This window comes from Protopterus annectens, chromosome 7.part0 (assembly GCF_019279795.1).
Source record: "Protopterus annectens isolate FY-2018-M chromosome 7.part0, PAN1.0, whole genome shotgun sequence".
NCBI lineage: Eukaryota > Metazoa > Chordata > Ceratodontiformes > Protopteridae > Protopterus > Protopterus annectens.
In genome coordinates this window covers 1,146,979,113-1,146,999,141 of record NC_056739.1, presented here as the reverse complement: position 1 = coordinate 1,146,999,141, position 20,029 = coordinate 1,146,979,113, and the positions used below count along the sequence as shown (strand labels likewise).

Sequence of the window (20,029 nt, the reverse complement as noted above, 5' to 3'; positions counted from 1 at the left end):
GCAGTCATCTGCAGACTTTGTTAGCCAGAGTCCCTCAGTGTTGGCCTGTACTTCAGAGAAATAGATGCCAAACAAGAGCAATCCCAGGACTGAACCCTGAGGTACTCCACTTGTCACTTGTCTGGAGCTGGATTTGGAGGATTTACAGTGTGGGTTCTGTCAGCAAGCCAGTTGGCAACCCATCGAGTGACGTAGGGATTTATGCTCAGCTTAGTAAGTTTATCTATGATTCCAGAGTGGGGGATGGTGTTGAAGGCCTTGGCATGGTCCAGATAGGCTGTGTGGACTGCCTTACCCTCTTCCACGGCTCTGGAGACTGATTCGAAGAAGTCAATCAGGTTCAGGAGACAAGAGCAGCCCTTCATGAACCCAAACTGGGTGGAGTCCAGTGTTTGATGGTTGCCAATGTCTTTGTTTATAAGTTCCATGATAATAGGTTCCATGGCCTTGCAGATCAGGCTCATCAGACTGATGGGATGGTAGTTCCCAGGATCCAAGGTGGATAGTGGATACCCCCTTCTGGAGTGGGATAACTGTAGCTGTGCACCACACAGTGGGCACGAAGCCTGAGGTGAGGCTATGATTAAACATGCCACTTAGGTGAGGTGCCAGTTCATTTTGTAGTTCATGTAGTACACAGCCTGGGATGTTATTTGGTCCCATGGATGCTGTACTCTTAGCTTTGGAGAGTGTGTTTTTTACCTGTGTGGCCATGATTACTGGAATTTGGCAATCTTTCTGTACTGAGATTGGCCCTTTAGGGGGTGAAGTTGACACTGAATCAATCTGCCAGGATATTGGTAACGTCCTCGGGATCAGTATATTTAATGCCATTCTGTTGTAGCTCAGAGCAGATTTGAGCATTGCCATTTAGATTCTTGACATAGCTATAGAATGCCTTGTGGTTGTCTTTGGAATCTTTGGCAATTTTATTTTTGTAACTAGCTTTGGAGGATTTTATGAGGGATCTCAGCTTCTCTCTGAGGCTGGTAAGGGAGTTTTTGGTATCTTGGGATTTTCCTCTTTTCTGCAACACTTTCTTCCTTCTGTTGTATAGTTTGTTTATGACAGGGGACCACCAGATTGGCTTCCTTTTTTTGGAAGAAAGAGTCTTGGTTTTATTTGGGATGGCACGATTCATGCATGAGTGGATGTGCTAGTACAGTGCTTTAGTGTAGCATTCGTCAGGCGAACTTTCAGTTCCCATCTGCATGGGTGTCATGAAGTTTGTCACTTCTGACTTAAGAAGCATGAAGTTGGCCTTGGAGAAGTTTTTTACAGATGTTTCCTTCCTGGGGTGGTGGGGGTGAGATGTGGATGTCAAAGGTGATTAGCTTATGGTCAGACCTAACCAATGAAAGGGTGACCACTGGTGTGGAGCATCGATTTCCCATGTTGATGACCAGGTCCAGGATATTGGAGCCCCTGGTGGGATTATGGATTAGTTGATCCAGGGCGTTGGAATTTACGAATTCCAAGAACCGTTGGGCAAAAGTGTTGGTACACAAGTAGTTTTCCCAGTTAATGGCAGGGTAGTTGAAATCACCCAGTATTAGTGTGTTTGGTTGTATATTAATATTTTCCAGTATGTTTAGAAAGGTATAGTGAGAATCTTGGGGCATGGTGGGGGATCTGTAGCAAGCTACAATTTGGACTGCAGTCTTACCTAGTGTTAGTTGCACCTGGAAAATTTTGGATGCATTGTGTTGGGCAACTAGCCTGGCGGTGTGAATATCCTTGGTGAATATGGACACTCCTCCACCTTTAGTGTTTTGGTCCTGGTTTGGTGGCCAAAAAGTGAGGTAAGAGTTGTAACCTGGTATTGCAGGGGTGCTCCCTGGAGACTTGAACCAGGTCAGTTAATACACAGATATCGATGTTCTCCATTTTTAGGAGTGCCTCAAGAGAGAGTGCATTTTGAGGCTTAGACTTCTAGCATTGAGTAGCATTACCTTCAGATTCTGCATACTTGTACCTGTTACGGTGGTGGTTTTGTCCTTTGAGCCTTGCCTAAAAAAGGCACTATAGGTGTGGCAAGAGCCTTAGCCAGTAACCTGACTCCCAGGGGCGACATGTGCAGACCATCTTTGGCAAAGGACCGTGGTTTGTCGATCATGTCATCCCAGGCAGACAGATACTGGATCCCCTTTGAATGATACAAGAAGCCTAACCAATTGTTGAAGTCAATCATTTTGTCCTTATACTGTGGTATCATTCTGGGAAAAGACAGGTTGCTACTCAGGGCTAGGATCATACCTGCCTGGGCCATATGATCCAAGAGCTCTTCCATGTCTCTTTTCATGTAGTCCAGGGAGGTACGTCTCGAGTCATTCAATCCAACATGAACAAAGACACGAGTCGTATTTGTACTTGTTGTGGAGTGACTTGAGTGCAAGCGTTATGTGGCAGATCCTGGCACCCGACAGGCAGCTGACTGTAATTTTCTCCTTGTTCAGCCTGGTGAGTGGGACATCAGTGTGCCTGACTATAGAGTCACCTATGATTAAAGTGTTCGGTATGTTGTCTTGCCTTATGGGCTGTTGTTGGATGGCACAATGGTGGTGTGAGCTGTCATACTTTGGTTGTGATTGGTGTTTCTTTGTGTTTCAGCTTCAGAGGTCCTTGTTGCTTGGGCAGGTTAATGTTAAGGGCCTCTGCATATGTGGGTTTAGTGTTGCTATGTGTGGGTGTTGGTAGTGAAGGTTTTGAAGGGCTGTGTGTTGCCTGAGGTGTAGTGCGGGTGTTAGCCTTCTCCTCTTGATTGTCTAGCACAATCTTGCCTGGAGAGAGCTTTGCTTCCAGTTTGGCTATGTAAGTGCATCTCTCGCAGGTTGTAGTGTTGGGTGATAGGAGGAGAGGGTTGTCTGTGTATATGAGGCAATTGCTGCATTGCCCCAGTATGCCCAGATAAACCAGGTGGACAGGAGAAATCACTGGAAGCTGACCCTTGGACATGCCTGGTTAGGTGTTTTTTTTTGTAAAGTACAAGAGCTGTTGTCCCTTATCTTGGCAAGGTACTTTGCAATTATAGGCTGTTTAGTGCCTATGATTAATTTCTCCATATTAACAAGGAGAGTTGAGTGCTTGTATCAGTTTAAGGCTTCCTAGTGCTTTCCAGCAGGTTTTAGAGCAAGTGCTAGTCACAGGGACTCCAACCAGAAAGAGTCAGGAATCAGTGCACTCTGCTACTACTCTCACTAGGATCAGAATATAAGCACAGATTCCAAGCTGTCACCTATAAAGCAGTTATTAAGCTTTCTAGCAGTCTCCAGGAGATAATGTCACTGTACTCCTTCTCTCACCAGGAGAACACAGAAGCACTAATCCCAAGATGACTACTGAGAGGCAGAATGTGGGCTGTCCAATAACTGGTGGCCTTGCAATAGATGCTTAAAGGTAAGATGAAAAAAATGGCTTATCTTAAACACTGCAGTGTGCACTACAGGAATTAGATGTGAAAGTAGGTTAAGTTTTAGTGGAGAGTCACTATTTTTAAAGCAGCAAGACAGATTGAAAGGGGGTGGTCACTTTTTTATTCTGGTACTATGGAATACAGTAGGATGGCCAATACATATTTTGTGCTTACTCACACAAGCCAGTAAAAGCAGAGAGGAAATGAGCTATATGGTCAAATTAACATAAGGGGCAGGCAACTAGAAAGACAGTGGTGTTTGCACAACAGTGACTGGGTGGGATGGTGGGAAAAAATGTTTCTGCCTGACTCACAACAGACAGAGCTGTGGTCTCTTTTCACGTTTTAATATGCAGTTAAAAGCAGAATACAATTAAAACACAAGGTAAAGAAAACAAATCACAGTATTCAAAATAAAAAAAGGCAATAAAGTAATACAAAATACAGCAAATAAAAAGCAAACTAACCTTCCCCTCACAGCAAAGTGTAGCAGAGTCTGGGTGAGCCTCTCTGAGCAGCTGTCCAACATTCGGGTGAGGGTATAAATATTACGATCTAAAGCAGCAACACCTTACTGTTAAGGCCAGGGTCTAATTCCTGGCAAAGAAAGGGAAAGTTGAAGACTGCCATTAAGTGGCACATATCAGTAACATATCTAGATCCTACATCCTCCAAAAAAGGAACTCAATCTGGTGGTCCCCTGCCATAAAAACTATACAACAGAAGATTAAACTGTTGCAGAAAAGAGGAAAATCCCAGGATGCAAAAAACTCCCTTACCAGCCTCAATAAGAAGCTGAGATCCCTCATAAAATCCTCCAAAGCTAGTTACAAAAATAAAATTGCCAAAGATTCCAAGGACAACTACAAGGCATTCTATGGTTATGTCAAGAATCTAAATGGCAATGCTCAGATCTGCTCTGAGCTACAACAGAATGGCATTAAATATACTGATCCCAAGGATATTGCCAATATCCTGGCAGATCTATTCAGTGCCAACTTCACCCCTCTCTCACCCCCTAAACGGCTCATCTCAATACCAAAAGATTGCCAAATTCTGATAATCACAGCCACACAGGTAAAAAATGTACTCTCCAAAGCTAAGAATACAGCATCCATGGGACCAGGCGACATCCCGGGCTGTGTACTACATGAACTACAAAATGCACTGGCAACTCACCTAAGTGTCATGTTTAATCATAGCCTCCCCTCAGGCTTCGTGCCCAATGAATGGTGCACAGCTACAGTTATCCCACTCCACAAGGGTGGATCCACCTTGGATCCCGGGAACTATCATCCCATCAGTCTGATGAGTCTGATCTGCAAAGCCATGGAACGCATTATCATGGAACTTATAAACAAAGACACTGGCAACCTTCAAACTCTGGACCCCACCCAGTTTGGTTTCGTAAAGGGCCGATCTTGTCTCCTCAACCTGATTGACTTCGAATCAGTCTACAGAGCCGTGCATGAGAGTAAGGTGGTTTACACAGCCTATCTGGACCTCGCCAAGGCCTTCAACATCATACCCCACTGTGGAATCACAGATAAACTTACTAAGCTGGGGATTAATCCTACATCACTCGATGGGTTGCCAACTGGCTTACTGATAGAACCCACACTGTAAAAGTATTTGACTCAAAATCCAGCTCCAGACAAGTGACAAGCAGAGTACTTTATGGTTCAGTCCTGAGACTGCTCTTGTTTGGCATCTACTTCACTGAAGTACAGGCCAGCACTAAGGGACTCTGGCTAACAATGTTCGCAGATGACTGCAAACTGGCAGCCATTACTGAATCCCCAAATGATGTGGATATTCTACAAAAGGGTCTTACAGAAACGGATGCTTGGTGACAGAGCCATGGGCTGAAGCTCAATGCCAAGAAATGTATAGTTATCCCCTTTGGGAAAAACCATGTACCCCTGAATTACCACATAAGTGGCAGTACATTAAACAATGTGATAAGGGACTTAAGGACACAGGTGGACAGTGGTCTCACCTTCGATAACCACGTATCCACAACAGTCAGGAAATCCTTCTAAGTGGCACACCTCATCACTAAGGGCTTTTCATCCAGAAAAAAGGAGGTCACTGTCCCACTGTACCCATCCCTCATTAGACCCATTATAGAGAACAACACCACATTTGGTATGTACCTCACAAGACATCTGCAACAACTGGAAAGGCCACAGAAATACCTCACTAAAAGAATCACAGGCCTAAATCAGATGCCCTATGCTGACCATCTAAAAATACTCCAGCTATATTTTGTCACATATTGCCTGTTCAGAGGCAATCTCTGCTTAACATACAAGGCCATGTCAAACTCAGTGCTGTTGAACATGCTACACTTAAAGAAATCCCAATCCCTCAGAGCCACATGCTCCAGGGATCTAAACTTGGTTATCACAATGAACAAAACATGCTGGAGGGACAGGTTCTTGGCCCAGAGACTCCCCGTACTCTGGAATACACTGCCCATACATGTCAAGCTGAGTGCCTCTTTGGCCCTCTTCAAAAGGAACCTTGACGATTGGATTGGACATAGGAAATTCACCCAGGGATCACGTCAGTTGCCCTGCTAGACAAGGGACCAGGGAAGTAAATATTCTGAGAAGAAATAGCCAGGGAATTGTTATGGCTAGGCTTGTAAAGGCCCTAGGCCCATAGCCTCTTACCAACCTATGAACCTATGAATCTTACTTTGCATGGTGACATGAGCAGGTCTGCAACACATGCAATGTAAATCAGTGCTGGGAGAATAGGCTAGGAAAAAAAAAACAAACAGAAAAATCCCTTTCATGTAAATAAGGATACTCTGATCCATGGCCATTGACATCCCCCTCCCAGTGACAGTGTCTGGTGTTCCTCCTTTGAGACCCTTACCACACTGGGTCACGCTGGAGCAGCAGTTGTAGAGATGGAATTAATGAACCCAGATAGATGTCTGAATATTTAGAAACCTAAGTTTAAAAAGAGCAAGGGTGCTGGTGGGTTCACAGATTAGTATAAAAAAAGACAATGAGTACACTACACGAGAGGGTACAACTATCAAGATCTTTAATAACATAACTGGTTTCTGAAAAGATCAGTTGCAAAGCTAAAACAAGTACTGTTAGTAGTGTTGTGGAATTTGCCTGTACATGTTTTAACATGAACTAAAAGACTCAAATGAAATCTAATATGTTGACCTTTATCCAATGAATCTGAATGCTGGAATGTTTGATTTGGCTGCATCACATACGCTTTTTCTCTTTAGGCACTTACAGTTAGATGAAAACTACACCACTTAAGAGGTTTTCTCAGTAAGAACTTTTTTCATTCATTTGATCACAGTGAGACATCTGAGCTGTATTCAGTCACTAAAGTAGCTGTAATTGTTGGATCCATGTGTGTTTACGTACATTAACACTTACACAGCATATTTATATGTAAAATACTACAGCAACTTTGAAACATTAAAGAGAATATCTTTTTTTCAACAAAAATATATAAAATGCATACACTAATGAAAAATAAATATGAAACAATTTAACAGGTAGCCCATTGTCTAAGTGCAATAATGTCCTTCTGGATGGCCATTACAGGGGAAATAATGAACCTTACAGGTGTGGAGAAACCCTTTGCCTCCAGTGCCAGGCCATACAATACTGGTGGGTGGTTTATTTCCACATTAACACTCACCCTTTTTGGCATTTTTGCTTATTATTTAGCCTTCTAAGCATGGTAGTGGCACACTGTTTTGATCTCATAAGGTCAATAATTACACTTTTGTTAAGCCACATTTGAAAGGCAGATCCTTGGTTATACCTCACTATGTTATAGATTACCTAGTAGCCATAGTAAAACATACCTGTCTTGGATATAGTATTGCATGTTCAAGTCATTCACAAGGTAAGGACATCTCAGTTTTGCATATGCAACAGCTTTGTCCAGAGGAAATCCTGTTTCAAAAACAGCAGAAGATAGTGACTACAATATTATAGGTCAGAAGTTGCAATTACAAAACAACAAAAAACAATTAGATCAGTTAATGAGAGCAGAGCAGGAGAGGTTAGATGCAATAATAATACACTCTCGTGGTACTAATAAATACATTTTTTCTTTGAAAAATACACTGCAAAATTGATTTACTTAAAATGGATTCTGTTTTCACATGCCTTGGATGCCTGTTATGATGCAGTCAGTACATCTCTACAGTAAAACCCTACCAAATTCAATTATCTAAAATCATTTGCTTAGCACAAAATCTATTATTCATTTGTTCCTCCAAAATTCCCAACTACATGCCCCCTTACTGTCTTCCTCATCTATCTTAACCCCATAGCAACCTTAACAATGAAACTACCAGACCCATATTTTAGTTGGCACAGTAAATCAAGGGTCTATATTACTTTATCAAAGTTTCAAAACTTCGAATCTGATATGGTCGACACCATATAATCGAAGTCTTGAAACATCGAAAATGTAATAAAACACAACAACCTACAAAAACAAACCATTTACATGCTCTAAGCAGGGGGTCAAGTCCCCCTCCACTACCCAACTCCAAGATCACACTACAGTGCAGAAAAGGGAAATCTTCCCTTTCCGCGCTGTACAGAGATCTCCGTTAAAAGATTCAAAGTTTCAAGACTTCGATCATATAGTGTTGACCATATCAGATTTGAAGTTTTGAAACTTCGATCTTCTGATATAGACCCATAATTCAAGGTCCCAACTAACTATCCTTCAGGTTGTTCAGCAGGGCAACAAAGAAAGCAGGGCAGTCATTATAAAAATAAGAAGGTTGCTTGGTTTGAATACCTAAACTCAACCACTCTTAAGAAAAAAAAACAATACTAACAAAAGCATTATCAGATGCAGTACACTATGACAGATATGCATCTCAAGAAAAACAACAAAGTGTGGGAAGCTTGAAGTTACTGACTATGTAAAGGCAATGACTTGGGTAGGATAGTGACTGAAGAGGAGACTGAAAAATGCATAAGGGCCTAAAATAATACAAGGTGCACACACACACACACACACACACACACACACACACACACACACACACACACACACACACACACACACACACACACACACGCACACACACAATGCCTGTCTATATAATGGTGGAGAAAGGTTACTTTTCATCATGGAACTTAAGAAATGACTGGCCAACTGTTGAAGGGCTCAGGATATTAGCCTCTATGCAGACTATGGCTCCTGCACTTACCTGGGAAGAGAACCAGGATCTTAGGTGGAATGTTTAAATGTTTCATTAGCAAACAGTTAAACAAGTAAAGGGGGATGTATCTATCAGGTAAATAATGCACTTAACCAGACGCACTCTTGTTTTTGATGCAGAAAGATCAGAATGCTATGGTGTGGACTCTATTCCCAAACCAGGTACTTTGATTCATTTTTCCAATATTGACATGAAAATTCAGTGTGCTGTACTCCTGAGGGGTCATCCTTCAGATGTGACATTAAAGGTGCAGCTCAGGTGGATGTAAAAAATCTCACTGAACTATCTGGAAATGGAATAAGGGTACTTCACATTTATTAGTATATCTTGCAATCTAAATCTTTTAAAAGTATCTTGTTAGTGTAGACATATTTAAATATTTACATGTGTTATTTTACACATTTACATGTATATGTTCATTTGTCAAACAATGCAAAATAAATATATCATTCTAACATCTAATTACTATTGCACATCTTATTATAATGAACTTACCACATCTCACATTTCATACATAACATATTAAAGCTTTGCCAAACACATCTTTTACATCTTACATATTTTTCTTTTTCATTTTTCTGTTTAGTTCTATAATACTCATACAACAAAACGAAATAGTGGGAATGTTAACATTGTTTATAAACTTTCAATTATGTACATTTGTATGGCAATCTAAAAATGAACTTCATTTATATATTTACATATATAAACATATTGACATATCACCTTCTTTATATATGTATACTTACTTATAAATACATCGGTATTCTTTCTTTCATACCATATTCATTCACCAAACATGGTCTTTCTTGCATTTGCTTACATGTTGTTTTGCATTTCACTGAAAGTTTATTTAACACTGACTTCCACAAAAAGTTAAAAGAACCACCACAGCAGGGACAGCCACCCATTGGTGTGTAACTTGGCTCTAGATTATTGTCACTGCTGATGTTGATACCCTGACCCCATATGTAAAAATGAAAAAGAGGTTGTGGATGGATGGATGGATTCCACAAATGTTATGCCATTATATAACGTCTTTAAATCTGTTGATTTTCTACAGATATTATTTTGACTATTTTCTTCTAAATTTTCAATGCCTTATTAAACAGTATTTCTGCATAATGTTCATATACCATTTTATCCTACGACTTCTTGTGGTCTCATCTTCTATCATCAAGTTTATTCTCCATCCATTCTCAAAGAACAAACTTTCTTCATCATACTTTTTCTTCTTTCATTGTACACTCTCTCAAAATATCTCAAATTTACTGAATAATATATTTCCTAATAACACTTCAGTACCTTTTTATTTAGTAAATAGCACTCCATATGGAAGACAAACCTGTCTTCTTCCTTGCTTCATGTCAGTGCCCACTCCCTATTCCCATTAACCATTTGTATTAATATAATATTTTATAAGCCCAAATAATATTCACCAGGGGGTCAAACTAATGTATCACATAACACTTTCTGGCTCCTCAGCTTTCAAAGGAAACTACTCTTTTGGAGGCTTCAGAGGAGGTGCTAGAATGTGTATATGGGTTATTTTAATAAAAGCTTCTGGTACATATTATTTTGTTACAGTTCTTCAGTCTTGAAATATAATTTATATACCCCTCTGCAGAGTTCTATAATTTTTTTCTCATCCATATTCTCTACTAACAGCCACATCCTCTCATGTGAAAACATCGTCTAACACATGCTGCATATTGCAGCTTAGCAAACCAACTTATTTTTCTTTTTCTTTGTTTCCTGAATCGATAATTTCACTTATTAATAAATTACTTAAATCATTTATTTTTCTATTCTTTATACCATAAATATTCTCTTCAATCACATTCCTCATTATCACTGACATTCAAACCTGCAACATTTTCATTATTTTATAATCGTTTTGACAGAAATCTATAAGAGTGCAATTTTCCAACTCAGTTTTACCCCTTTCCAAAATATACTTTAGAAGCGTCCTTGTTTTTATCTTCCATTATGGAGTCACTAGATAATTCATTTAATACCTCTAAAAAGCTTTCCTCTTTCTTCTGAATTTTTATAATAATCATACCCTATCCAGATTAACCCTAAACTAGAATCCTAATTTAATGTAATCTTTGTTTCACTTAGCTATGTTATAGTAAATGTTTTCTTTTAGGCAAATGTCTTGATGGTTGCCAACACATGATTACATGCAACAGGAGGGGTCTATATTAGATATTCAAACATTTAAAGTTTGAATCACTAAAAAATGAACTTTAGTGATCAAAATTTTAAAGTCTGCCGCGATTGTATGGCAGTAGCATTGTTACCTCACAGCAAGAGGTTCTCCAGCTCGATTCTCGGTTTGGCTTGGGAGTGCCTTCTGTGTGGAGTCTGCATGTCCTCCCCGTGGTTGGGTAGCATTCGAAAGACATACATGCGTAAATGGGCGTGCCTTTGTTGAAGGTTGGGCGTCGAGCTGGCACCTCGGCGTTTCGTAAAAATCTACTGCCAATCATCAACGGACTGGAGTTCTGCTGTGGCGACCCCTTACCGGGAAAAGCCGAAAGACAAACAACAACAAGTAATCGAAATTTTAAAAGTTCAAATATCTATGAAAATTAAAAAAAATAAATAAATAAAAAAAAGAAAAACTAAAGGGTGTAAGCAGGGGGGGTGGCGCCCCCCACACCCCCCCGCTACTTAAATATACCAACTCCAAGATCACACTATAGTGTAGGAAATGGGAAATTTTCTATTTCTGCACTGTAGCACACTAAAGTGCAATCTCAGAGTTGATATATTGAAGTAGCGGGGGTTGTGGGGGGGGGGTACAGTCCACCACATGGGATGTGCAGGGGGGCTTGCCTCCCTGCTTAAACCCTTTACTTTTTCTTTTTTTTATTAGATATTCGAACTTTTAAAAGTTTGATCAATGAAGTTCATTCTTTAGTGATTAGAACTTTTAAACGTTTGAATTTCTAATATAGACCCAACAGGAGCCAATACCCACCTCGTGGACTTCCTCCTGGTAAGGAAAGAGCACTGGAATAGAATCAGTGATTGAAAAGTCTTTCCAATTAAACAGCTGGCCACAGCATAATCCACTGCTTGACACAATCGGCTGCAAGCAGTTGTCAGAGAAAGCTTTAAGGTCAACAGATTCTAGGCTGAACATGTGGCAGTTGACTGGAGAGAAAGCACAAGAGTTCAAGGACATACTTAAAGCTCTAGTACCTTGGAAAGAAGAGAAAAAAATAGTTCCAGTTGAAGAAGAAGAAGGGCAGTGCCTAAAAACAGCATGTGTGAGGATTGCAGAACAGATATGTGGTAGAGCCAGGTATGGAAATAAGGTACATAAGAAAGCTGGTGGTGGAAAGCAGAAATCTAGGAAGAAGTCAAAAGAAAGAAGGAGTGCGGGAAAATGTGGGAGATAAAAAAGATGGACTAGGCTAAGAAAGAATACTGGTTGGCTAAGAAAGGGACTATGAGAGCAGCTACAACAGTAAAGAACAAAGCATCAGAGGCACCCTACCAGCTTCTGGAAAGTGACTCATTAGATGGCAAAAAGAAACTATCAATTTGCAAGGGAAAGGCAGAAAAATAAAGAAGATAGTTATCAGACACAGTCATAAGAGATGACAGCAACAACCTGCTCACCAGTCAACATATTATAAAAGACAGATGGAAGGAGAACTTCCAGTAGCTTCGGAATGAAGAAAACCCCACAGAAGCTGTACTGCCCCAGATATAGCCTACAATGAAAGATGAAGAGGAGCCCACCCTAGAAGAAGTAAGAAAAGCACTAAGGAAAATAAAGTCAGGGAAGGCAGCAGGCTCAGATGAGGTCACAGCAGGTATGATCAAGATGTTGTGAGAGGTAGGGGAGAAATGGCTCCTGAGGGCACTCATAGTATTATGGAAAGACAGGCATATCCCACACAACTGGGGAATATGCATAGTAGTGCCAGAACAAAGGGGTCATTCTTAACTGTGGGCATATATAGGTATCAAACTCCTGTCACACTGCATGAAAGATCTGGAGGGGATTAATATGCTGAGTGTTAGAGAGTAAGACAGGAAAGCAGCAGTTTGGATTCAGATCAGGATGCAACACAACCATCGCAATGTTTGAAGAGAGACAGACAGTCGAGAAGAAGAAAAGAGTTCGACTGGGCAATTTGGAGAAAGCATATGACAAGGTCCCAAGAAAGCTGATTTGGGCAGTCCTGTGATTATTCAAAGTCCCAGAAACATTGGTATAATTAGTGCAGGCTACGTATAAAGACCCAGTGACACAAGTACAAACAGCATTCAGACTTATAGAGGGGTTCCCAGTTGGAGCAGTGATTATCAGGGTTCAGTTCTGAGCCCACTTCCTCCATACTGTTGTCGGGACTACATTATCAAACAGGTAGGAGGGGACAGACCAATAAAGTTGCTATATGCAAACGATATGGAATTACAGGCAGACTCTGAATGCACAAAGGATGAAATTAAGTACAGGTAAGCCATCTGTAATTGAACAAATGGAGGAAATCAGAAGCAGAGAAATGAGATACAAGGGGAAATACTTAAACATGTTAACAGCTTCAAGTACCTGGGAAGGGTGATTGAGAAGAAGGGAAACCTGAATGAGGGAGTCAAAAGGTGAAATTGGGAGAGGGCAGGTGTTGCAGCTAAATATCACAGCATGAAAGGGATAGTGTATAACAGAAGAATGCCAAGGCAGCCAAAATGTATGGTGCACAAAACAGTTGTGTGACAAGTCCTACTACAGGGTACAGAAACTTGAATAGTGAAGGCACAGCAGCTGAGGAAGCCACAGCTGATGATGATGAAATGCTTGAGACAGGTGTCAGGATGCACAGTGTGGGACAGACAAAGAAATGAGGACATCAGAGCAGACGCCCAAGTAGCTCCAACTGCAGAGAAGGTGGTTTAAGCACATAAGCAGGAAAGCAGAAAACAATCTGACAAAGAAGATTTGGGACAGGAAGAAAGAAGGCAAAAAGAAATGAGGAAATCCACCAAATGGATGGATTGTGTGGGAGAAGATGTGAGACAGTAAAGCATGACTGTGAAAGAAAGTAGGAGAGGGGCACTGAAATGAGAGAGAGAGAGATGGTGACAGTTGATCCACACTCCTCCCCATGTAAAAATGGGAAAAAGGGGGGTTAATGATGACTAATGATGATGATGGTAAATGCTTTCTTTTGCCTTACACTGTCATCCCCAGTTGATTTATAAACCATCTATAACTCCATTTTCTACTTTTACTCTCTGTCCTCTTACCATGCATTTTCTTCATATTGTCTGATTATGTAGATTATTTATGTCTTCCAGATTAACCTATTCCTTCTCTCTTTCACTTTTCACACTAAGCACACTAACCATGTATGTTTTGTCCAATTTCACACATTTATTTAAAAACTGATGTATCTTTTTTCTTCTTTTTAGTGTATATTTTGCTTTGCAGACAAGATCTTAATATTGTCAATATTTGCCTTATAAATCCATTTTTTATTTTAGAATGATCTCCTCTTGTGTTTACTCCAGGTTTTGTTCATCTATCACTCCCTTATTAACCTTTGTCTCCTCATCTCTTAACCACCGTACTTACCATTCATCCAATTGTTGATAACATTCCAATATCTTAAAATGGCAGCTGAATACGTATTCCACTTCTTTTTTAAACCATTCCTTTCTTTTTATATTACCATTATGAAAATGTATCCCCTTGTTTACTGCTAAAATATTTACTAAGTCCCCTAACATTGCAACATGATTAGAAAATTCTGTATTAATGCTACCACATTTACTTTCCAACACACTTTATGGAAATACAAAATAGTCTATGTTCTAGTTCTTCCTTACCTGTATAGGTTCATAGTTAACCAAAATACAGTCAGTCTACAAACCTTTACAAGTCTTGTCAATAAGCCATATTTAAAGGTTCCCTCCAGCTCAAAGATGGCAACCTAAGATAGACTAGAAGAGAATTTGAGGCTGTTCATCTATTTATTTAGGTAGGCTTTGAAAGGGGCAAGGGGACTACTCTGCTTGACATGTAGTGAAAATTTGCTCCAGAGGTCGGAGATATGTCAGGATACGAAAGTATCATGTCCATCTTAGTTATGAGTTGATGAACATTTAATTCATTTAATTGGATAATTGAGGAACCATTTATTCTGCAATGGAATAGGAGAAGGTGAATGAGGGTGGGGTCTTTCATGGCATGAAATATCAGACAAGCCTCACAGAGAAGTCTGGAAGAATCTGAGTACAGAGAAAGGACTGCCAGGTTGTCCGGATGACTGAGGGTCTTATGACCATTGATCTTTTTAGTTAGGAATCTCCAAGGTTTCTCAAGCAAGGTATGTTTAAACAAATGCATGCCAAAAGGAACAGCATGTTCATTAATGGGTGCTATTGCAAATGTGTAAAGGGGAATTAAAACATCTCTGGATCTACTGGAGAAGTCTTTGGAAATCAGATTAGCCAGACAGACAGCTTTTCACACTACTGCAGGGACATGACAGTCAGTACATAAGGAATTCTCAAACAGTGTCTAGATTCCTTACAAGACTGTCTAAAAGGAGAAGTAGGTTATCTACACAGTATGATGTGGAAATGTTTTGTTTACCAAAATGAACTAAGCTACATTTTTTTCACATTTAAACTGAGACTATTGTCTTTTGCACCAGCTGTTAACACAGACTAACCCAAAGGGGAGCACTTGTGACAGCTGAAGCTTTAACAATTTACAGTCATCCATGCTTAGATAATTATAGGCCAAAAATGATGTCCTGAAGTTCTCAGAAATAGATGCTAAACAGAAAATGACCCAACACCAAGCTCTGTGATACACCAATGGTAACTTTTTTGATTTTAGACATGGGTTCTGTCACACACTCCTTGCCACATATGGATTTACATTCAGATTTATAAGTCTGTAAATAATGTCTTAGCAAGGTCCAGATATGACCCCGGGAACTACTGCCTCATTAGCCTGACGAGCCTGGTCTGCAAGGCCATGGAACATATCATCATGGAACTCATAAACAAAGACATTGGTAATCTCCACACTCTGGACCCTACCCAGTTCGGATTTGTAAAAGGCAGATCATGTCTCCTAAACCTGATTGATTTCTTTGAAGCAGTCATCAGAGCCATAGATGAGGGTAAGGTGGTTCACACAGCTTATCTAGATCTCGCCAAGGCTTTTGACACCATCACCCACTCTGGAATTATAGATAAGCTCACTAAACTAGGTATAAATCCCTATGTCACAAGATGGGTTGCCAACTGGCTCATGGACAGAACCCACACTGTGAAAATAGCAGACTCCAAATCCGACTTCAGATCAGTGACAAGTTGAGTACCACAGGGTTCAGTCCTGGGTCCTCTCCTGTTTGGTATCTACTTCTTTGAAGTACAGGCTAACACAGAAGGTCTTTGGCTAACAAAGTTTGCAGATGACTGCAAAGTAGGAGCCATAATCGAAACTCCTAACGATGTGGACATACTATAAAAGGGCCTCACTGAGACAGATGCCTGGTGTACAAGCCATGGCCTGAAGCTCAATGTCAAAAAATGTATTGTCATCTCATATGGTAAAAACTCTGTACCCATGAACTACCACATAGATGGTAGTTTACTTAACGCCGAAAATGTGATAAGAGACCTTGGGACACAGGTGGACAGTAGTCTCTCCTTTGATAATCACATTGCCACAGTGGTCAGAAATTCCTTCTATGTGGCTCATCTCATCACAAAAGGTTTCTCGTCCAGAAAAAATGAGGTCATTGTTCCCCTCTACTCATCACTCATTAGACCCATTATAGAGTACAATGCCCCTTTTGGTATGTACCTCACAAGACATCTACAACAACTGGAAAGGCCACAGAAATACCTCACAAAGAGGATTACTGGCCTTAAACAGATGCCCTATGCAGACCGTCTCAAAAAACTCCAGCTTTACTCCGTCACATATTGCCTACTCAGAGGCGATCTCTGCCTAATATACAAAGCTGTCAAACCCAAAACTGTTAGACATGCTCCAATTAAAGAAATCCCAATCCCTCCAAGCTACACGCTCTAGGGACCTAACCCTTGTCACCACAATAAACAGAACATTCTGGAGGGATAGATTCCTGTCCCAGAGACTTCCCATACTCTGGAACAGACTACCTATCTATGTCAGAGCTCCTCATTAGCACTCTTCAAGAAAAATCTTGATGACTGGATGGAAGATAGGAAATTCACCCCGGGGATCACTTTTGTGGCTCTGCTCGACAGGGGCACAGGAAAATAAGTTTCTTGGGTGACGAAAGCCAGGGTACATTTTTGGCTAGGCTTATATAGGCCCTAGAGCCAATAGCCTAGTACCTACCTATGAACCTATATACTATACAACAGCTACCCACTGTTCTGGTGACTTGTTTCAAAGAAATTAACAAGGTTAAAAAGGCAAGTACTTCATTTGACAAATGCGAATTGATGACATTTCACAATTATGAGATTGTCAATGTCAAGATTAATGAGGTTTGTGATAATACATTTGATAACTTTTCATATGAGGCTAATGAGACTAACATGTCTGTAGTTATCAAGGTCCATGGCGGGTTACATTGCTTGTTTTCCAGGATTTGGGAATATAACTAGTTGAAAGGAATAGATTAAAGAGGTCATGTAGGGCATCAGATAGTTGGTACTTATAATCAGGCAAATTAGTATGACATCAGGGCCTATTGATGAGGAGCTGTTACTTTCTGACTGGGATGACAGGACTTGTTCCATAGCAATTATAGGGAGTGGATGGGGTAGTGGAGTCTCTGTAACAGCTATAACTATGGGTGGAGTAAGATTTGTACTAAATTTGTCAGCTAAGATATTAGCTATTCTCTTAGGGTCAGAGATGGTGGTGCTCCAAACATAGTTGGGTATTAGTTCTTAACTTCCAGACATACATAAAGAAAACAAATGTAATTATTTTAGGTTTAGTTGCTACCAGGCCAGAAATCCACAGTAAAAAATTTCTCCAAGGCTAATTTCACAATTCTCAAAACCGAGGTGAAGTCACTCAAAGCCCCCGGGCCAGTGGAAACTACGGCCCAAACTGCAGAATCCTTTATAAACACATTCTATGGACATCTTCAGGAATGCATGGATCATGCAATCCCAAATAAAACCAAGACCCAATCCTCCAAAGGCAGGTGTCCTGTCTGGTGGACCCCAGCCATAAATAAGCTATACAACAAAAGGAGGAAGCTACTGCAGGATAGAGCAAAATCCCTTAAAAAGAAAGCATCACTGATCAGTACTAGCAAAAAACTACTGTCCCTCATAAAAACATCCAAGGCGAGCTTCGAGAGAAAAATTGCACAAGACACTAAAGATAACCACAAGGCCTTCTTTAGTTATGTCAGGAACCTGTGTGGCAACTCCCAGATATGTTCGGAGTTAGTCCAAAATGACAAAAAATACACTGAACCCACAGACATTGCCAACATCCTGGCGGATAGGTTCAGTGCAAACTCCCCCCCCCTCCCCCCAAAGGAGCAAATATCTATCCAAGCAGAGAGTTGTCTCCCTGTCATCTCAGATTCTCAGGTGAGAGCTGCCCTCTCCAAAGCAAAAAACACTGCATCAATGGGACCGGACGGTGTCCCAGGCTGCATCCTACATGATCTCCAAGAAGAGCTAGAACCTCATATTAGGTTACTGTTCAATCTCAGCCTTATTACAGGATATGTACCCAAGGAACAGCGTACAGCAACAGTGGTCCCACTCCACAAAGGTGGTGCCTCAACAGACCCTGGTAACTATCGCCCCATAAGCCTGACTAGCCTGGTCTGCAAAGCTATGGAGCGGATCATCATGGAACTCATAAACAAAGACATTGGAGAACTACAGACGCTAAATCCTACACAATTCGGCTTTGTTAAGGGCAGATCCTGCCTCTTGAACCTGGTTGACTTCTTCGAAACAGTCACCAAAGCCATAGATGAAGGGAAGGTAGTCCACACAGCCTACCTGGACCTCGCAAAAGCCTTCGACACCATACCTCACCCTGGAATCATAAATAAGCTCTCCAGCCTAAATATCAACCCCTATGTCATAAGATGGGTTGCAAACTGGCTCAAGGACAGAACCCACATGGTCAGAATTGCGGGAGCCATGTCAGACTCTAAACCTGTTACAAGTGGTGTCCCACAGGGCTCAGTCCTGGGACCGCTCTTGTTCGGTATATATTTTTCTAAGGTACAGGCCAACACGGGAGGACTATGGCTGACCAAGTTCACAGACGACTGCAAACTGGGTGCCATAATCGACTCTCCGGCTGACACAGGCATCCTCCAGAAGGGTCTCACAGAGACGGACAACTGATGCCAAAGCCATGGCCTAAAACTAAATGCCAAGAAGTGTATAGTCATCCCCTTTGGGAAAAACAAAGTGCCCATAAATTACCACATAGGCAATAATCCATTAAGTATGGAGGAAGTAATTAGGGACCTGGGAACCCAAGTTGATAGTAATCTCTCCTTTGACAACCATGTTGCCAAAGTGGTTAGAAAGACCTTCTATATAGCCCACCTTATCATGAAAGGATTCACATCTAGATCAAGGGAGGTCATTGTGCCCCTTTACTCATCACTCATCAGGCCCATAATCGAATACAATGCCCCGTTTGGGATGTACCTTACCCGACACCTGCAGCAACTGGAAAGACCCCAAACGTACCTCACCAAGAGGATCAAGGGTCTCAGACAGATGACCTATGTTGCCAGGTTAAAGAAACTCCAGCTCTACTCAGTTGCATACTGCCTACTTAGAGGTGATCTGTGCCTGACGTATAAAGCCATGTCCAACCCTGAATTAATGGACATGCTCCACCTCAAAAAATCCAAATCCACTAGAGCTACGTGCTCAAGGGACTTGAACCTCAACACAGAAATTAATAGGACATGCTGGAGAGACAGATTTGTGACCCAGGGGCTCCCAGCACTCTGGAATAGAATCCCAGTCCATATCAGGCAGAGCCCTTCACTGACTATCTTCAAGAGAAATCTTGACGAGTGGATGGGAGATCGTAGGTTCACCCCGGGAATCACTTCTGTGTCACTACTAGACAGAGGCACAGTAAACTAACCTAAAAAGGGCACAGTAAAACCCATTTTTAAGGGGTGGCGAAAGCCAAACACACTCTGGCTAGACTGATAAATGCCCTAGGGCATATAGCCTAGTATCAACCTATAAACTTGAAGTACATAGTCAGTTTTGAGCTTCCTAATGGCACCCTTAAACTCTTTATTAATTTGCTTAAGTGTACTCACTATATGTAGAATGACACCTCCTACCAGCATTAAGCAATTTCTTTGTCTTGTTATATAATCTATTTA

At 41.0% G+C, this 20,029-nt stretch overlaps 1 protein-coding gene across 2 annotated transcripts in view; it reads right to left on the bottom strand.

Moving 5' to 3' along the window:
* LOC122806915 (inositol hexakisphosphate and diphosphoinositol-pentakisphosphate kinase 2-like) overlaps positions 1–20,029 on the bottom strand; it is a 1,544,141-nt gene that overhangs the window by 1,083,607 nt on the left and 440,505 nt on the right. For both annotated transcript variants that reach the window (XM_044077730.1, XM_044077729.1), the window contains one exon: positions 7,266–7,356. In XM_044077730.1, coding sequence (XP_043933665.1) covers positions 7,266–7,356 — 91 coding nt within the window. The remainder of the gene's footprint in view (positions 1–7,265; positions 7,357–20,029) is intronic.